This window comes from Dysidea avara, chromosome 11 (assembly GCF_963678975.1).
Source record: "Dysidea avara chromosome 11, odDysAvar1.4, whole genome shotgun sequence".
Lineage (NCBI taxonomy): Eukaryota > Metazoa > Porifera > Demospongiae > Dictyoceratida > Dysideidae > Dysidea > Dysidea avara.
The window spans coordinates 11,956,458-11,970,620 of record NC_089282.1 but is presented as its reverse complement, the minus strand read 5'-3'; the positions used below and the strand labels follow the sequence as shown (position 1 = coordinate 11,970,620).

At 38.2% G+C, this 14,163-nt stretch overlaps 3 protein-coding genes across 4 annotated transcripts; 1 reads left to right on the top strand and 2 right to left on the bottom strand.

Moving 5' to 3' along the window:
- Positions 1-16: 16 nt before the first annotated feature.
- LOC136238063 (protein Jade-1-like) lies at positions 17-11,191 on the bottom strand. Of its 2 annotated transcripts, none has more exons than XM_066028390.1 (16): positions 11,079-11,191; positions 10,934-10,978; positions 10,766-10,882; positions 10,636-10,718; positions 10,409-10,512; positions 10,291-10,358; positions 10,152-10,241; positions 10,042-10,104; positions 9,376-9,603; positions 9,259-9,324; positions 8,881-8,982; positions 8,740-8,831; positions 4,383-4,503; positions 4,228-4,314; positions 705-910; positions 17-655 (listed from the first exon to the last, which is right to left on the bottom strand). In XM_066028390.1, exons 2-16 carry the CDS (start codon positions 10,970-10,972, stop codon positions 169-171), a joined length of 1,953 nt encoding a protein of 650 aa, XP_065884462.1. In that variant the 5' UTR covers positions 10,973-10,978; positions 11,079-11,191; the 3' UTR covers positions 17-168. The 2 variants fall into 2 exon arrangements, with proteins under 2 accessions (XP_065884462.1, XP_065884461.1); XM_066028389.1 differs by having other exon boundaries at positions 10,766-10,885; positions 11,079-11,189.
- On the top strand, positions 11,158-11,988 carry LOC136238071 (large ribosomal subunit protein bL9-like). The gene has a single exon (XM_066028398.1). It carries the CDS (start codon positions 11,209-11,211, stop codon positions 11,911-11,913), a length of 705 nt encoding a protein of 234 aa, XP_065884470.1. The 5' UTR covers positions 11,158-11,208; the 3' UTR covers positions 11,914-11,988.
- LOC136238064 (uncharacterized) lies at positions 11,264-14,104 on the bottom strand. Its single transcript, XM_066028391.1, has 10 exons — positions 13,805-14,104; positions 13,671-13,745; positions 13,402-13,625; positions 13,268-13,347; positions 12,989-13,103; positions 12,813-12,931; positions 12,572-12,752; positions 12,453-12,515; positions 12,059-12,226; positions 11,264-12,005 (listed from the first exon to the last, which is right to left on the bottom strand). Exons 1-10 carry the CDS (start codon positions 14,097-14,099, stop codon positions 11,970-11,972), a joined length of 1,356 nt encoding a protein of 451 aa, XP_065884463.1. The 5' UTR covers positions 14,100-14,104; the 3' UTR covers positions 11,264-11,969.
- Between the last annotated feature and the right edge of the window lie 59 nt (positions 14,105-14,163).

The window sequence follows — 14,163 nt, the reverse complement described above, 5'->3', positions numbered from 1 at the left end:
AATTCTGGTGCCGTAATTTCAAAACTAAATAATTATAATTACCATGTATTTCTGCAATTCCATTAAAACACTGGATATAAAGAGGTGTAGTATTTACAATGTTTAATGTAACACAACCATTATTAAAAAAGAACACACAATTAATTGTAATAAAACACACGCTGTATGCTATCTTGTAAGTAACTCCTGTTTCCAACCATTGCGAAGATAATAAGAGTTATCGCAATTTTCAACCTTTACTCTACAACTGAATGAAACATTGTAAAGTCTTTGTAACTCATTACACTTCTTGATAACAATTAGTGGCTGTTTCTTCTGCAGTATTAGACCATTGCTAACGTGAAGTGGCTTACTCTCACACAAAATGTGACCATTCTTTCTTAGTGGGTAACGTTTCACAGGTAAAGTGGTTAACCCATTCTGCCGTTTAGCTTTAGGTTTAGATATGTCTTTAGTGACGATGGGACCTGGTTTAGCTGTATTTTCATCTATTAGACTGGATCTAGTAGTTATGCTTTTGTCCCCAGAAGATAATTTCTGCAATTTGGGTGATGGTAAGACAGTAGAGTCCATGTCAACACTACTATCAGATTTCTGTAGTTTAGCTGAAGACTGTAGAGGATCTCGGGTTCTTTTACGTGGCCTACCCCTCTTACTATTGATAAATATAAATGAAATACAAGTAAATAATTAATTCTAAATACTTTCGTGAAGGTATGGCAGATGGATCAGGTAGTGGAGTAGTACTTGCAAATGCCAACTCTGCCATTGACATTTCTCTCTCCGCATTGAGTTGCTGTCGTTTCAACTGCTCTCTCTTCTGTATCATGTAAGAAAGATTGCGAGATTTCTCCAGGTCCTGTCTAATCCGAACCAACTTCATAAACGTCAGATTACTCTCAGCATCTTTCTGTACAGAAAATAAACCAGATAGATGACTCAATGAGTAATTCCTATCCTCCAAACAATACATTCACATAGTAATAAAGGGTAGGTAAAAACAGTGGACCCAGGGACCGAGGACCTGGGACCAAGGACCTGACTCTGCTTGGAATTTATACCCTTCACGATATTCTATACTTATACTAGGTATCTTTGCAAGTATAGACTTGCATGACTAATCCACTTTTTCCTTTGTCAGGGTGTCTCACACTATGTTTAAACCAATTAAAAGTTATAAGCGCCTCTGAAAAAAGTGTCTGAAGTTGTAGGCCACTCACCTGCTGCATAATGAGCATACTAATCTATTATTTTGACTTATTACTAACATTGTTTACGTGCAAACAAATATTCATGGGAAATAGCGATTACTAGCTAAGCAAGTTTCAGTCCAACAGCTCGACATTCAACCAGACTTCATACATCGTGGTGCATTTGCACAATGTTTCTAAATTTTAGTAGTGAGTCGACATAATAGACTAGTGTGCTTATTGTGTAGCAGGCGAGTGGCCTATAAATGTCAGCTTCAGACACTTTTTTTCAGAGGTGCTTATAATTTCTATTTGGTTTAAACATTGCATGAGACATTGTGTGAGAGGGGAAAAAGTGGATTAATCATGCAAGTCTACTTGCAAAGGTACCTAGTATAAATATAGAATTTTGTGAAGGGTATAAAATTCCAAGAAGAGTTGGGTCCCTGGATCCCCTGGTCCTTGGGTCCACTGTTTTTACCTACCCAGCAATAAATGTTGTACAACACATTAGTGAATAACAAAGTGTGACAAAACACAGAGCTTGAAATTGGTACCATAATAAATTTGATAACCTGTGGCCAACCTCCTTTGCCCCAATAGGCAATCCAAGGAGTCACTTTGCTAAACTTCCTGCTATTACCATATAGTAAAAAACTTTGGCGGTATAAAGGTTTGGCAAAAACCCACTACTACAAAATGACAGAAAAACTTTGGTGAATGGGGCTTCACCTGAATTTTTTAGCTGCCATGTACTGTACCGCTCAAATGCATCATCGCTAACATGCAAGGGATAGGTAAAAACAGTGGACCCTGGGACCAAGGACCCGGGGACCCACAGAAATCCAACTCTTCTTGGAACTTTTTACACTTCACAGTATTCTATACTTGTACTAAGTACCTCTGCAAACAGTCTTGCATGGCCAATCTGCTTTTTCCCCACTCGCGGCGTCTCGTACGATGTTTATACCAATTAGAAATTCTGAAAAAGTGTCTGAAGCTGACTGCATTAATTACAGGTCACTTCCTATTTTCCCAGAATATTTGTTTGCACGATGTTGCTAAACTTTAGTAGCTAGGTGACATAATAGACTAGCATGCTCATTGTGCAGCAGGTGAACAATTACCAGCTAAGCCAAACTAAGCAAGTTTCAGCAGCTCTTCATATGTCATGGTGCATTTGCACAATGTTCCTAAACTGCTCTAGTGTATAGGCGGCATAATAGGCTAGTATGCTTACTGTGCAGCAGGCAGTGGCCTATAAATGCAGTCAGCTTCAGACACTTTAGAGGCGCTTATAATTTCTAATTGGTGTAAACATCGTGCGAGATGCCACGATGGGAGAAAAAGTGGATTGGCCATGCAAGACTACTTGCAAAGGTACCTAGTACAAGTATAGAATACTGTGAAGTGTATAAAGTTCCAAGCAGAGTTAGATTTCCGTGGGTCCCCTGGTCCCGGGTCCACTGTTTTTATGCAAGTGCGAGTCATTAAACAATGTACCAAGTAAGAAGCGTGGCACCCATTTCGATCGTGGGCCTTTATTCTCGTATTGAGAGATGACAACTCACCATGGAAATCCCTTACTTTCAATCGTTTGCACTTGTGTGTAACGACATTGCATTCGAGTGGTAACTACTGTACAAGTGTAAGCATCGTTCGCTGGTTCTTGTAATGCCAAGAGCAATGGATTTTTGTGAACTCTTATGGGACAATGAACCTCGCGACAATTGAAGGGAACGCTTGGAAATACCCACAACACCTGTCACGACACTTCGATACCCATCCTTTCAACATGGCTAATATGCTCATGTGATTGCTATAAATAATTGGCAGATAAAATTTTGACGATTATAATGCTATTCGCCAAATTCACCAAAGTTTTTTACTGCCAAAGTTTTTTACTATATGGTCACGGTCTTACATAGGGTTAGGGTACTCACTTTAACATGTACGCAGCAGGTATGGTGTCAAATATAATATGGTTCTGTTGCAGGTAAAAGTACACTCATTGAAGCCATTGATACACTTGAGTGAAAATAAATGGGACACAAATAATGACAAAGGTAAGATTCAAGCAGTGCTAAAATGATGTCTAACTGTGAAAAAACCAAGTTACACTGGTCTGAAGGCAACACTCAGTCAGTCAGTCAGTCAGTCAGTCAGTCAGTCAGTCAGTCAGTCAGTCAGTCAGTCAGTCAGTCAGTCAGTCAGTCAGTCAGTCAGTCAGTCAGTCAGTCAGTCAGTCAGTCAGTCAGTCAGTCAGTCAGTCAGTCAGTCAGTCAGTCAGTCAGTCAGTAAATCAGGCAAAACTCTACTTAAAATTAAATGTAAAAACATAACAAAACAAAAGTGCTTGTGGTACCTGATGATGTTACACAGTACTAAATGTGTCCATTATCAAGAATCGTGTGTACGCAGCTATTCAGTAATCAGTTGTGGACTATATACATGGTCATCACAACTTAAAGGAAACACTTTGGGTATGGACTACAGATTACCAAGGTGCCATGCTGGCTTAAAGGCAATATACAATTTGTACACTCTACTATAAGAAAAAGTGCTTGGCACATCCTACTCATTGATGGTGAACAAAAATTGTAAATTCCAAAAACTATATAGGTAACAAACACTAATTGGACTACAAATTACCACTACCATTACATGCAGGGCTCATCAGATAGAGGAATCTGTTGTCCTGGAAGAAGTGTACAGTACACGCAATACAGCAAGCCACACAGATCACAATATATTCATTCATCATTGTGACATAACAAAGAATCACATGTTTTAAATTTTCAGTATGCATGTTGTCTATTCCATGGTGAGCAACTAACTGCAGGGTGTATCTATTAGGAGCTAACCAGTGTAAATTAACACTTCTAATTTAAGTATACAATCTCAATTCAGCACAATAATATATTGGGAGAGGCAACAATAGAATCTAAAAAAGTAAAATAAAATAAAACAAGACAGTCAATTTCCTCTCAGTTAACTAACTAATCTAATAGCTGATAGTTCCAATATGTAATCATACCTGAGACCTCTCTACTAATTTCTCTTTAACTTCTTCCACAATATCTTTAACATCTGAAGTAGTTAATAATGGATGATTGTGATTTGTCTATAGTGATTAAATAAATTAAATTACAATTAATTTAGCAACATCTGGGGATTAACTGGTTACATCACCTTTCTCTTCAGTTTCCAGTAGTTATAAAATAGTTCACAGTAGCGTGGCTTCATATGTAGTTGTGTTGCAATCTCCGATGGGGAAACGTAATCATAAAATTCTTCTTCCATCTCTTGTAACCTGAAATGCAATTAGCAAAGTAGATATCAATCTCTTTAATAAGACCACCTTCATTTATACCAAGAGTTCATAATATTATAGGCCATAATATTATGAACTCTTGTTTATGTTGGAAATTTTGGACAGAAATATAAGCAAGGCCTACTTCATGACATTAAGACCACCTTATTATAGGGGACACGTCAAGCAGGTTCCAACTTTCCTCACTATAAATAGGAGGAGGTAGCTATAAGCATATCACAAGAATTTATGCAAGAAATTGAATATTAGACAAATCAGTATAAAGTTCAACAATGCAACCCTAAAAGTAAGAATTTAGATCTGGATTATACGAATGTCACCATTTAATTTGCTGATGAAGTGTGAATTCATCAAGTTGTTGTTCCATCAAAGTTTTCTGTTGTACACCAAAATTATTGCATATTTCTAATACCGAACAGACAGTTAAAGTGATAAAGAGGTGTTTAAATCACACACTCTACATAACCTTGTGTGTATGAAATCCTTCTTGAAATAAATGAAAAAAAATTACCAAAAGATGTGTAGACAGGCAGTTTCCCACTATCTGTGAAGCCAGGCTAGCAGCATCCACATTCATCTTTGAATTCCCTGTAAGACTATTTCTTGGACAATTATTAGGCTGTCAGCGCCCCTTACTACTGCCCATTGATTTAATCTATGACTTGATATAAGCATGTGTGGTGATCCAAGAGAAACTTACGCACTGTAGCAGGATTGAATGGGACAGACCAGCTGATAACAAGTTAGGTAATGTAGTACACAGTCAGATGGCACTTGTTAAAGACTTTCTATACAATTTGTGATCATGTGTGCACATCCATCCTCCTACAGAGGCCATGAGGTTCCAGTTCACCATAACACACACTAACTATCTAATTCCTTGAAAGGATGTTATACAACAACATAAACTTCCTCATTAATAGGTAATTACACACACCCTGAGGCAGGGTATGACATAACATGTATTTCATTACAATAAAATTAACTGTCCCAAGACAATCGAAATTTACTTAAAATAGTTTTAATCACTTTTGCATGGGCACTTAGCAAAGAGGCAGTACAACTTGATCATGAGTGTGTGGGCTCTTGAGTATTCATACTTAAGAGGTACTTTCCTAGCAAATTATGCATACTTGACACCCACCAAGATTACTGTGATGTGTATTCAATGTGAAATAAACCAGTCATCTTATCTGCCACAATGAAGCCTAGCTGCCACATGGGAAGTACCTGCCCAGCCACTCCAGCCAATTCGCAATCCCCCAGACATTGTCATTTCTATGTATACACCAGGTGAAACCAAGAGTTCATAATATATATATATATATACTGAGGAGAGTGTCCTACTCTCATATACCCTGTAGAAGGGCGGATCGTGAAGTTATGATGTAACGACAAGATGTTGTGGTTTGTGACATACGAGCACCATTTCACACTCGCAATGCTCAGGACAGCCGTATTCACGAATGGCCTAGCAAGAAATGCCTACGAAGCGGTCTTAACCCATGAATGAACAATTGTAGTTCGGTAAGAAACACTTACGAGCTGGAGTTAATTTGGTTGCTAGTGACATTGTTAGGCATGCGTTCAATCAATACCATGTTCAACTAATGACATCATTAATTATACAAAGAATAACGGGCGAACTCAGAAGTGTTGCGTCATAACTTCATGATATGCCTTTCTACAGGGATATATGAGAGTAGGATACTCTCCTCAGTATATATATTATGAACTCTTGGTGAAACTTAAAAGCAATGACTATCACAAAAAGGCTCCTAACATAATTCATAAAAATTTAACCATTCATCTGGCCATACCACAGTTAATTCGTTTATTCCTTGTTATGCATGAATTTCTCTCTAACAATAATGGAGATATCAACAAAATAAGGGAGTGAAAGGAAATTAGTTTAGTTTGCAATCATTAAAGGTTTGCTCTAAACTGAAAGTACATAAACTGTAGTTGCATATCTTCTAAAAAAAAGCTCTATTTACAAAACATTGGGATATGTTGGTCGTAATTCATGAATTACTACACAATAGTAAAAATTCCAGACTGACACTTTGTCCCATAACTGAATTATTCAATGTCCTATTAAGTCAATAATGATCAGCCCAAACACAGTATAATCTCACTATCACTTTTAACACTTCTATAGTACAACACACACTCTGGCCCACATGTCTTATTAGAACATCACAGGATTTGTATGTGTGTGTAGACTGTAGTCCTTGAACATCCGTCTATCACTGTGGCTTTATCATATCCTTATTTTCGGTGTGGTAGATGATCATGACATGGTTTAGCTTGTTGCATAAAAACGATTTTCTTAAAGAAAATGACATGTGTCAAAAGTATCATAGAGAGAGATTACTCATTAGATTCTAGCATGACTTGCTTTAAAAACAATAAATTCTCAGGTACCACCAGCTGGATTGCTGAATCCCATCATACTAAACATCCAACACACAGAACTATGTTGTTTTGTTTACATAATAGTAACCACAACAAAGTTATCAAACAACAAAGTCTAAACTTTGGTAAAAGCCAGCCCAAACAAACAACAGAATTCCAAGTAACTATTTAGAAAGATGCCTTACAGTCCAAAGAAATATTCTATGCAGTTTACTTAAAAGTACAATCCATTACACAGCTGGTTCTTCGTGATTGGCCCCTTTTTACTGTTGTGAATGCATATATCCACCATGTACACTAGTGCTGAGCAACATACTGATTATTTAGTTAAACCGCAGTATCTTTTTGATACCATCTAATTTCTTACCAATACTGTAGATTAAAAAACAACACAATCTTTTAAAGCTCAACTATTTGAATGACAACTGTACATATAAAAGGATATGCACTGGTAATGTACTGCAATCATTTTGCCAACACACACACACACACACACACACACACACACACACACACACACACACACACACACACACACACACACACACACACACACACACACACACACACACACACAAAAGAAAACAGTGTGGTCATGCCAGAATTGTCGTTGCAGCTATACATCAATGACAGGCAACTGTCACCACTTGATTTTGCTCTCAATTTTGACTTGAATTACCATTAGGATACATGGTTACTACTATACTAATGTACTGTACAATTTATACAAGAATGATAGTCATGCAATGGAGATTATGCCAAGAGAGAGAAGTGGATCTTTTATCATTAAATATAAAGTCAGTGATGTAGCTAACAACCACTTCTTGATTAGCAAATGATTAAATTGTTATGCTATTTGCACACAATACTAATATGAACAGGCATTGTCAAGTAGACAGGTCCACCTGTATGGTCTGTATTCAATAGACCAATAGCTACAACCAGTTGGCCAAATATGTGCTAACAAGAAATAAACCTGAGTCCAGACCACTAGTCCAGTCCAGCGATTGTATACAACTGATCTAGTAGTAGAGGTGAAAATGGCATCTAACTAAGGCATAACGATAATATAGTTATACCACAATATCAAGTAACAATATCACACTGTCCATGAAATATCAAAACCGCTCAGCACTAATGTCCACCATGCCATGGTGTCTCAAGGCAAATATAGCACTCAGCTTTGCCTCGTGCTGTATTAGCCTTGGGTAAAGCAGCCGCCTGTCAACTTTGCCTGTCTACCTCAATGTATAACACTTTCTTTATTATCAAATAATACTTTTAACCCATCTATTATAAAAGGTTACACTTTGCACTATTACATAACAAATATGCACAAGTCCAAGAATCCAGAAACAGGACCTCTATGAGAGTACTAGAATATATTGCTATGAAATACAATTTACAAGTTATAGTAAGGAAGTTATAATGTCATGCTGTTAATAGCATTGCAGTTACTACTAAGGTGTATTTCATATGACTCTAGAAAAAATAGTACCATTATTTTGAAAACAAATTTTTCATATTAATTAAACCATTAGTTGGTAGCCTCTTGTTATAAAATACACTCACACATAAAAAAATATTGCAACATAACCAATTAACACTGTAGAACTAATTACTGCAGTGTAACTAGGTACTACACTGTATTGAGCATGTGAATCTGCCAAAATTCACATCTACAAAACACCATCAAAATACCCATCTAATAAGCCACACTTGAATGACTTCTACACTGTTATCTCATCAACTACCCACTCACCACACATACCACACCTGTGGGACAGGTTTACTAACCTGCTTGACTTGATAGGCCTTTTCTGTTCAAGTGAAAATTGGCCCCTTGGTGAACCAGACCTGTGTATAGCAGTGTGCCTCGGACAATAAGACTGCAGAATAAAATAAAAATTTAATGCTGTAGTTGTGTATATGGTTCACCTCATTGTGGACACATAGTACAGCGGTATCAAGCTGTGACTTCATCTCCAATCCATACTTAAATCCACAAGTGACATGGTAGGACACAATACAGTTAGGAGCCTACACAATACACATCACATGATGGCTATAACAACACAACAGATAATCACACCACACAATGAAATGATTACCACCATTATTAGTGCTAATTAAACCATAATGGTCAACTAGGGTCATGCTTGTTATGACTGGACACTATACCCACCTATTATATCACAAGTAAATTTAAAATATTGCTGGGATATATCAAAGTATACAGGTGCTTTAAAATGCATGCACAAATGCAAAAGAGTAGTAACTATAGTAATTTTGAGAGGTTCTATTATACACACTCACAGAGCACTGTATGCAGGCTCCTTTCTTCTTCTTACATAGACAGCACACCAAGTTCCATCTTGCACTCTAAAACACAAAATATACGGGTGGATTGTACTGGTAAGGTAATATACTAACCGATATTTCATCTAATTTTGTTATTGGTTCCATTTTTTCGATGTTACCAATGCCAATTTCAGGGATCCACAGAGCACAAGTGAGGTGCACCCACTTGGAGCCGACTTGTGACTTCTTAAGAGCACCGCCCATGTTGGGGCATAGTATGCAATGAGCAGTGGTGTCGTATGCTGAACAAGGCCTGCATAGCCAACTGAACTGTGGTATGGATGACACACCATAGCAAGCCTACAAAAAAAATGTCAACTTATTAACATACTTTAATGGCAAGCAAGTGTCACATATATCATACATCTGTTCAAATAGGTGAACAAACTAAGAGATAAGCTCAAAACAACACACAAATATAGTCACATTAATTAAACATTTCTGCTTATTCATCACCACTGTAACTAGCTATTAAATTACATTCTTCTGCTGAAGTTTCACATTACAAGGAAACCAAATGTTTACATAAGGACCAAATTTTTTTGGCATCGTTCAGCAGGCCATTTGAAGCATTATAAATGAGGTAAAATTTGTACAAACAGCCATTCAGTAATTTTCAAGTTGACTGGTTTAGGTGACCTTACCAAACAGTGACCTGTTTTAACAGGTTTCATGTATCTGAAGTTGACACAGAAACCTGGGAACGCACACACACGCACGCACGCCTTACAAACATACCTGGTGCACACAGATGTTACATGAATCACAAAATATCATCTCATTATTTTCTTCACCATCCTTCTACATATCACATAAGATTAACACAATATAGCAAATATAAGCCCCACCTCTCTACAGACATCACAAGCAATAGTTTCATCATACTCAATAGCATAATCTTCTTCAGTGGCAATAGCTTGAACCATATTACGTTGACACTTCAAATTGAAAATTAAGTGAAACATTTTAGCAACATTTATCGTTTACTTGTAATTCAAAGGCTACGATAGCTCTTTGTAAATCTTCACGAGATATTTCTCCACTGTTGCTCAAGGCTATAACAATTGACAGGAATGAATGGTTAGTCAATGCTGCCTATCCTGACCTTTATACTTTTTCTGCTTCTTAACAGCCTCCAACCAGCAGAGGTCAACGTCATCACAATCGTATGTAGTAAATGAGTGGTCTTCATTTATCATCTGAAGAGGACTATGGGAAAGTTTTTGAGCAATGACAAAGGACACACACACACACACACACACACACACACACACACACACACACACACACACACACACACACACACACACACACACACACACACACACTTACAGAACAAAATTTCCTGGATAAGTTGGAGGATTGCTTGTTTTCTTAGTCTTTGATGTGGGCAGTGAGCTGGGGTTGGTACATACCTGCAAAAACAAGTATTACAAAGTCAACAATGCCACATTCATCCAACCTGTACACCAATCTCCCATTCTCTCCTCCACGACTCCTTGATAGTGAAATAAGAGCCTGGCTGCAGCTGACGTAGATCAGCATCCATCATTGCAGTAATCAAGTCTGCTCTAAACAGCTGCTGAGAAATTTAAAAAATCAAATCCAGGTATAAAATGCTTTTTGTTACCTCAGCAGGGTCGCTGGAGCTCGAAATTCTGCGTGCCATGTCGCTCTATTTAACGAGCACCAAAAACAACTCCATTAATGGAAGTTACATTTGGTTTGCATATACTCGGGTATGTGAGACAGTGCAAAATCATTCAAGAACTCACCAAAGATAAAATGCTGCTAAAGTCTTTGTAAACACGACAACAACAAGAAGCAGCTGTGCGCCATTTTACGGTTTAAGCACGTGCGCTTAACAACGGTACACGGAGCTGTTGCACGTGCGCCAATCCGGATATGTCGACCATTGCGAGCCATCTGAGATTCTCCACGAGGCTAGGCACGAGGGCACTCCATCAATTCACCCCACTATGTGCTAAAGCAGGCGTCGCAGAAGCAACCGCGAAACGGATTGCAAAGCGATCGAAAACAAAATATGGCCAATGGACACCTACAAAACCAACAGGAAAGAACAAACCGAACAGAAATGTTCGTTTAGCAGTGATCCTAACTGAGGACGTGGAGGGTGTTGGAACAAAAGGACAATATGTTTTACCAAAACGTAAATTTGCCAGACATGAACTTCTTTGGAAGAAAAGAGCCATGTATGCTACTCCTGACAACATAATACGATACAAGATCTCTGATGAAGTTATTAATGATCAGAGGCTACAACTTGCAATTGATGAGAGAGCATTACTGAAGAAATTCTTTGAGGAACATGATACAATTACAATTGAACAAGACACCAGTGAGAAAAATTGGGTGCTTTGGGAACAGGACATCTCCACTCAGTTAAGGGACCAACTTCAATTACATGTACCATTACACTGTATTGAACCAGCTGACCTACCAATTAATTCACTAGGAGTGCATGAAATTCACATAAGACTTAATGCCTTTGATGTAGTTAAGATGAACATTGAAGTCATCAAATACGTTGAGAAAATTAGTGATGAAAAGTTTAAAGTGGAGCTACAAAAGGCCATAAAAGAAATTTAGTTATTGTTGTATATTAGTTTATCATGTGAAAATAGTTGCATAAAAATATATATATATTACATCTGTTGAACTTGTTCCAATTGCATTACAACCTGTAGAAAAATATGTATGTATAATTGGTCAGTCAAATCATTGGGTTACATACTTCTTCCATGTCTGGTCGTTGATTGGGGTCAACCCGTAAACAGACAGATAAGATATTAAATAGTCCACTACTGCTTGGGACAGGCCAGTCAGCACGCGGGTCACCTAGTTGACACGTTTCGGTCTCCGTTATGTTCTCATCATATATCATATGGTAGAGTCTGTGTACCTGTGACCATAGAACAGTGTAACACGATATGTCCACATTGTACAAGTGCCTCTTAAAAACACTGTCCACCTGATCATAAAATATGACACTTGTATAGATGTTACAAGGGGACACAGAAACCAGTTGAGTAGGGCAGGAATCCTTGGCATACTGGTTTCATATTTTGTTTATCCACAAACAGGATCGATAGCTGGTACTTAAAACGTAATTTGATTATGACACTTACTAAGCTTCTAGGTTTTGAATAAGGATCATCCGCTAATGATCCCGTCAGGAGTTCCAACAAAACCTATAGTTGATGACCACAAGTAATACGAGAGGATCGGAGTAAACATATCACCTTACCACACCAAAGCTGTAAATATCACTTTTGGTGCTCATCTTCTGCTCTTGGATGCATTCAGGAGCCATGTATGCATATGTGCCCATTAACACGAGGTTGTCCTGATCACCAAAGTTGAGGTATGATGATAAACCAAAGTCTCCTAGCTTAGGGACATTGTACTTGTCCAGGAGAATGTTTGCACTATTAAGAATGTATGCAACTTAAAAAGTAAGTTGGATACACCATCTTATATTTGCTAACCTCTTTATGTCACCATGAAGAAGTGCCTTATCTCTGTCACTGGTGTGAAGAAAATGAATAGCATGTGACACACCCACTGATATGTCCATTCTTGTCTGCCAACTTAGTACTGATCCAAACTAGTGACAGGCAAGCATACAGACCCTTGAATGTATACTAAATATAGTTTCACTTACTCTTCTTTGTAGCACGTCTAGTAGAGATCCCTGCTCCATGTAATCATATATTAGACAAGGGGTGGGCCCATCCATGCTACATGCTATTAACTGAAGGAGGTTGACGTGTCGATATCTGCAGGGCCAGTATTGACACATATAACACACAAACACAGTCAGAGGGTAAAAATCAAAGCCTCTGGCAGCCATGCGAGACACATGCATCTATATGCCACACAGGCACTATGTAGGACTCGTGACTCACAGGAGGGGGACACATACACACACATTAAAACATACTTGCATAGGGTCCTTATTTCTTTCATTAGATGTGCAGTCGGTAGCTGTGATAGCATACAAGCCAACCGACTTTCTCCTTGCTAACATACAACATATAAAGTTCAAAATAATACTTCACTCACATTTGTTATAACCTTATGTATCTTTTTAATAGCAAACGGTCCTAAACTCCTGACCGAAGCCTTGAACACTATACCAAATCCTCCATTACCAATGACGCATTTAGTGAAATCCTCTGTAGCATCAACTAGGTCCTGGTAAGCAAATGTCAAGACATCTGCTGAGACAGTTTCCATGATGGAGCCACTTGGAGGGGCAGGGGGAAGAGGATTTGGGTCTGGTAACTGCGACGGCTCCTCTGTATTTCATCAAATACAACTATAAAGGCTAAATGTATTTTTACCTTGTGCAAGTGCATCTATTTGTGCCGACTTTGCCAAATCAGCTTCTTCAATTTCTTTCTTTACTTCAGGGCTTACTGTTGAATAATTTGTGAGTAATTTTCGCGCGGATACCTAATTAAAAGCGCATGCGTACCGTATTTACTGATGATCTCCATGGCTTGCCTATGTTCCATTTTGTGAAGACCACGATAAAGATCATCTAACGTGTAATTTCTATGTTCTAATGTGTTTAAAAGAACCTCCGTGGGACTCTTTCCTGGGATCTGTCCCTGGCGCTCCACAGCGTTCACCTCGATGCTTGTTATCTCTAAATTTTCGAGTTCACCAATCAATGCCTTCCAGTTGTGATTTGGTGGTTCCTGGCGGTCCAACAGAAGCGCTAACTTGAAACGAAGTTTCCATGGCAGGTCTTGGATCAACTTAGGCATCTCACACTCTACCGGTCAATACACGTGCTGTTTCTCAAGTCACAAACATGGTAGCGAAAACCAC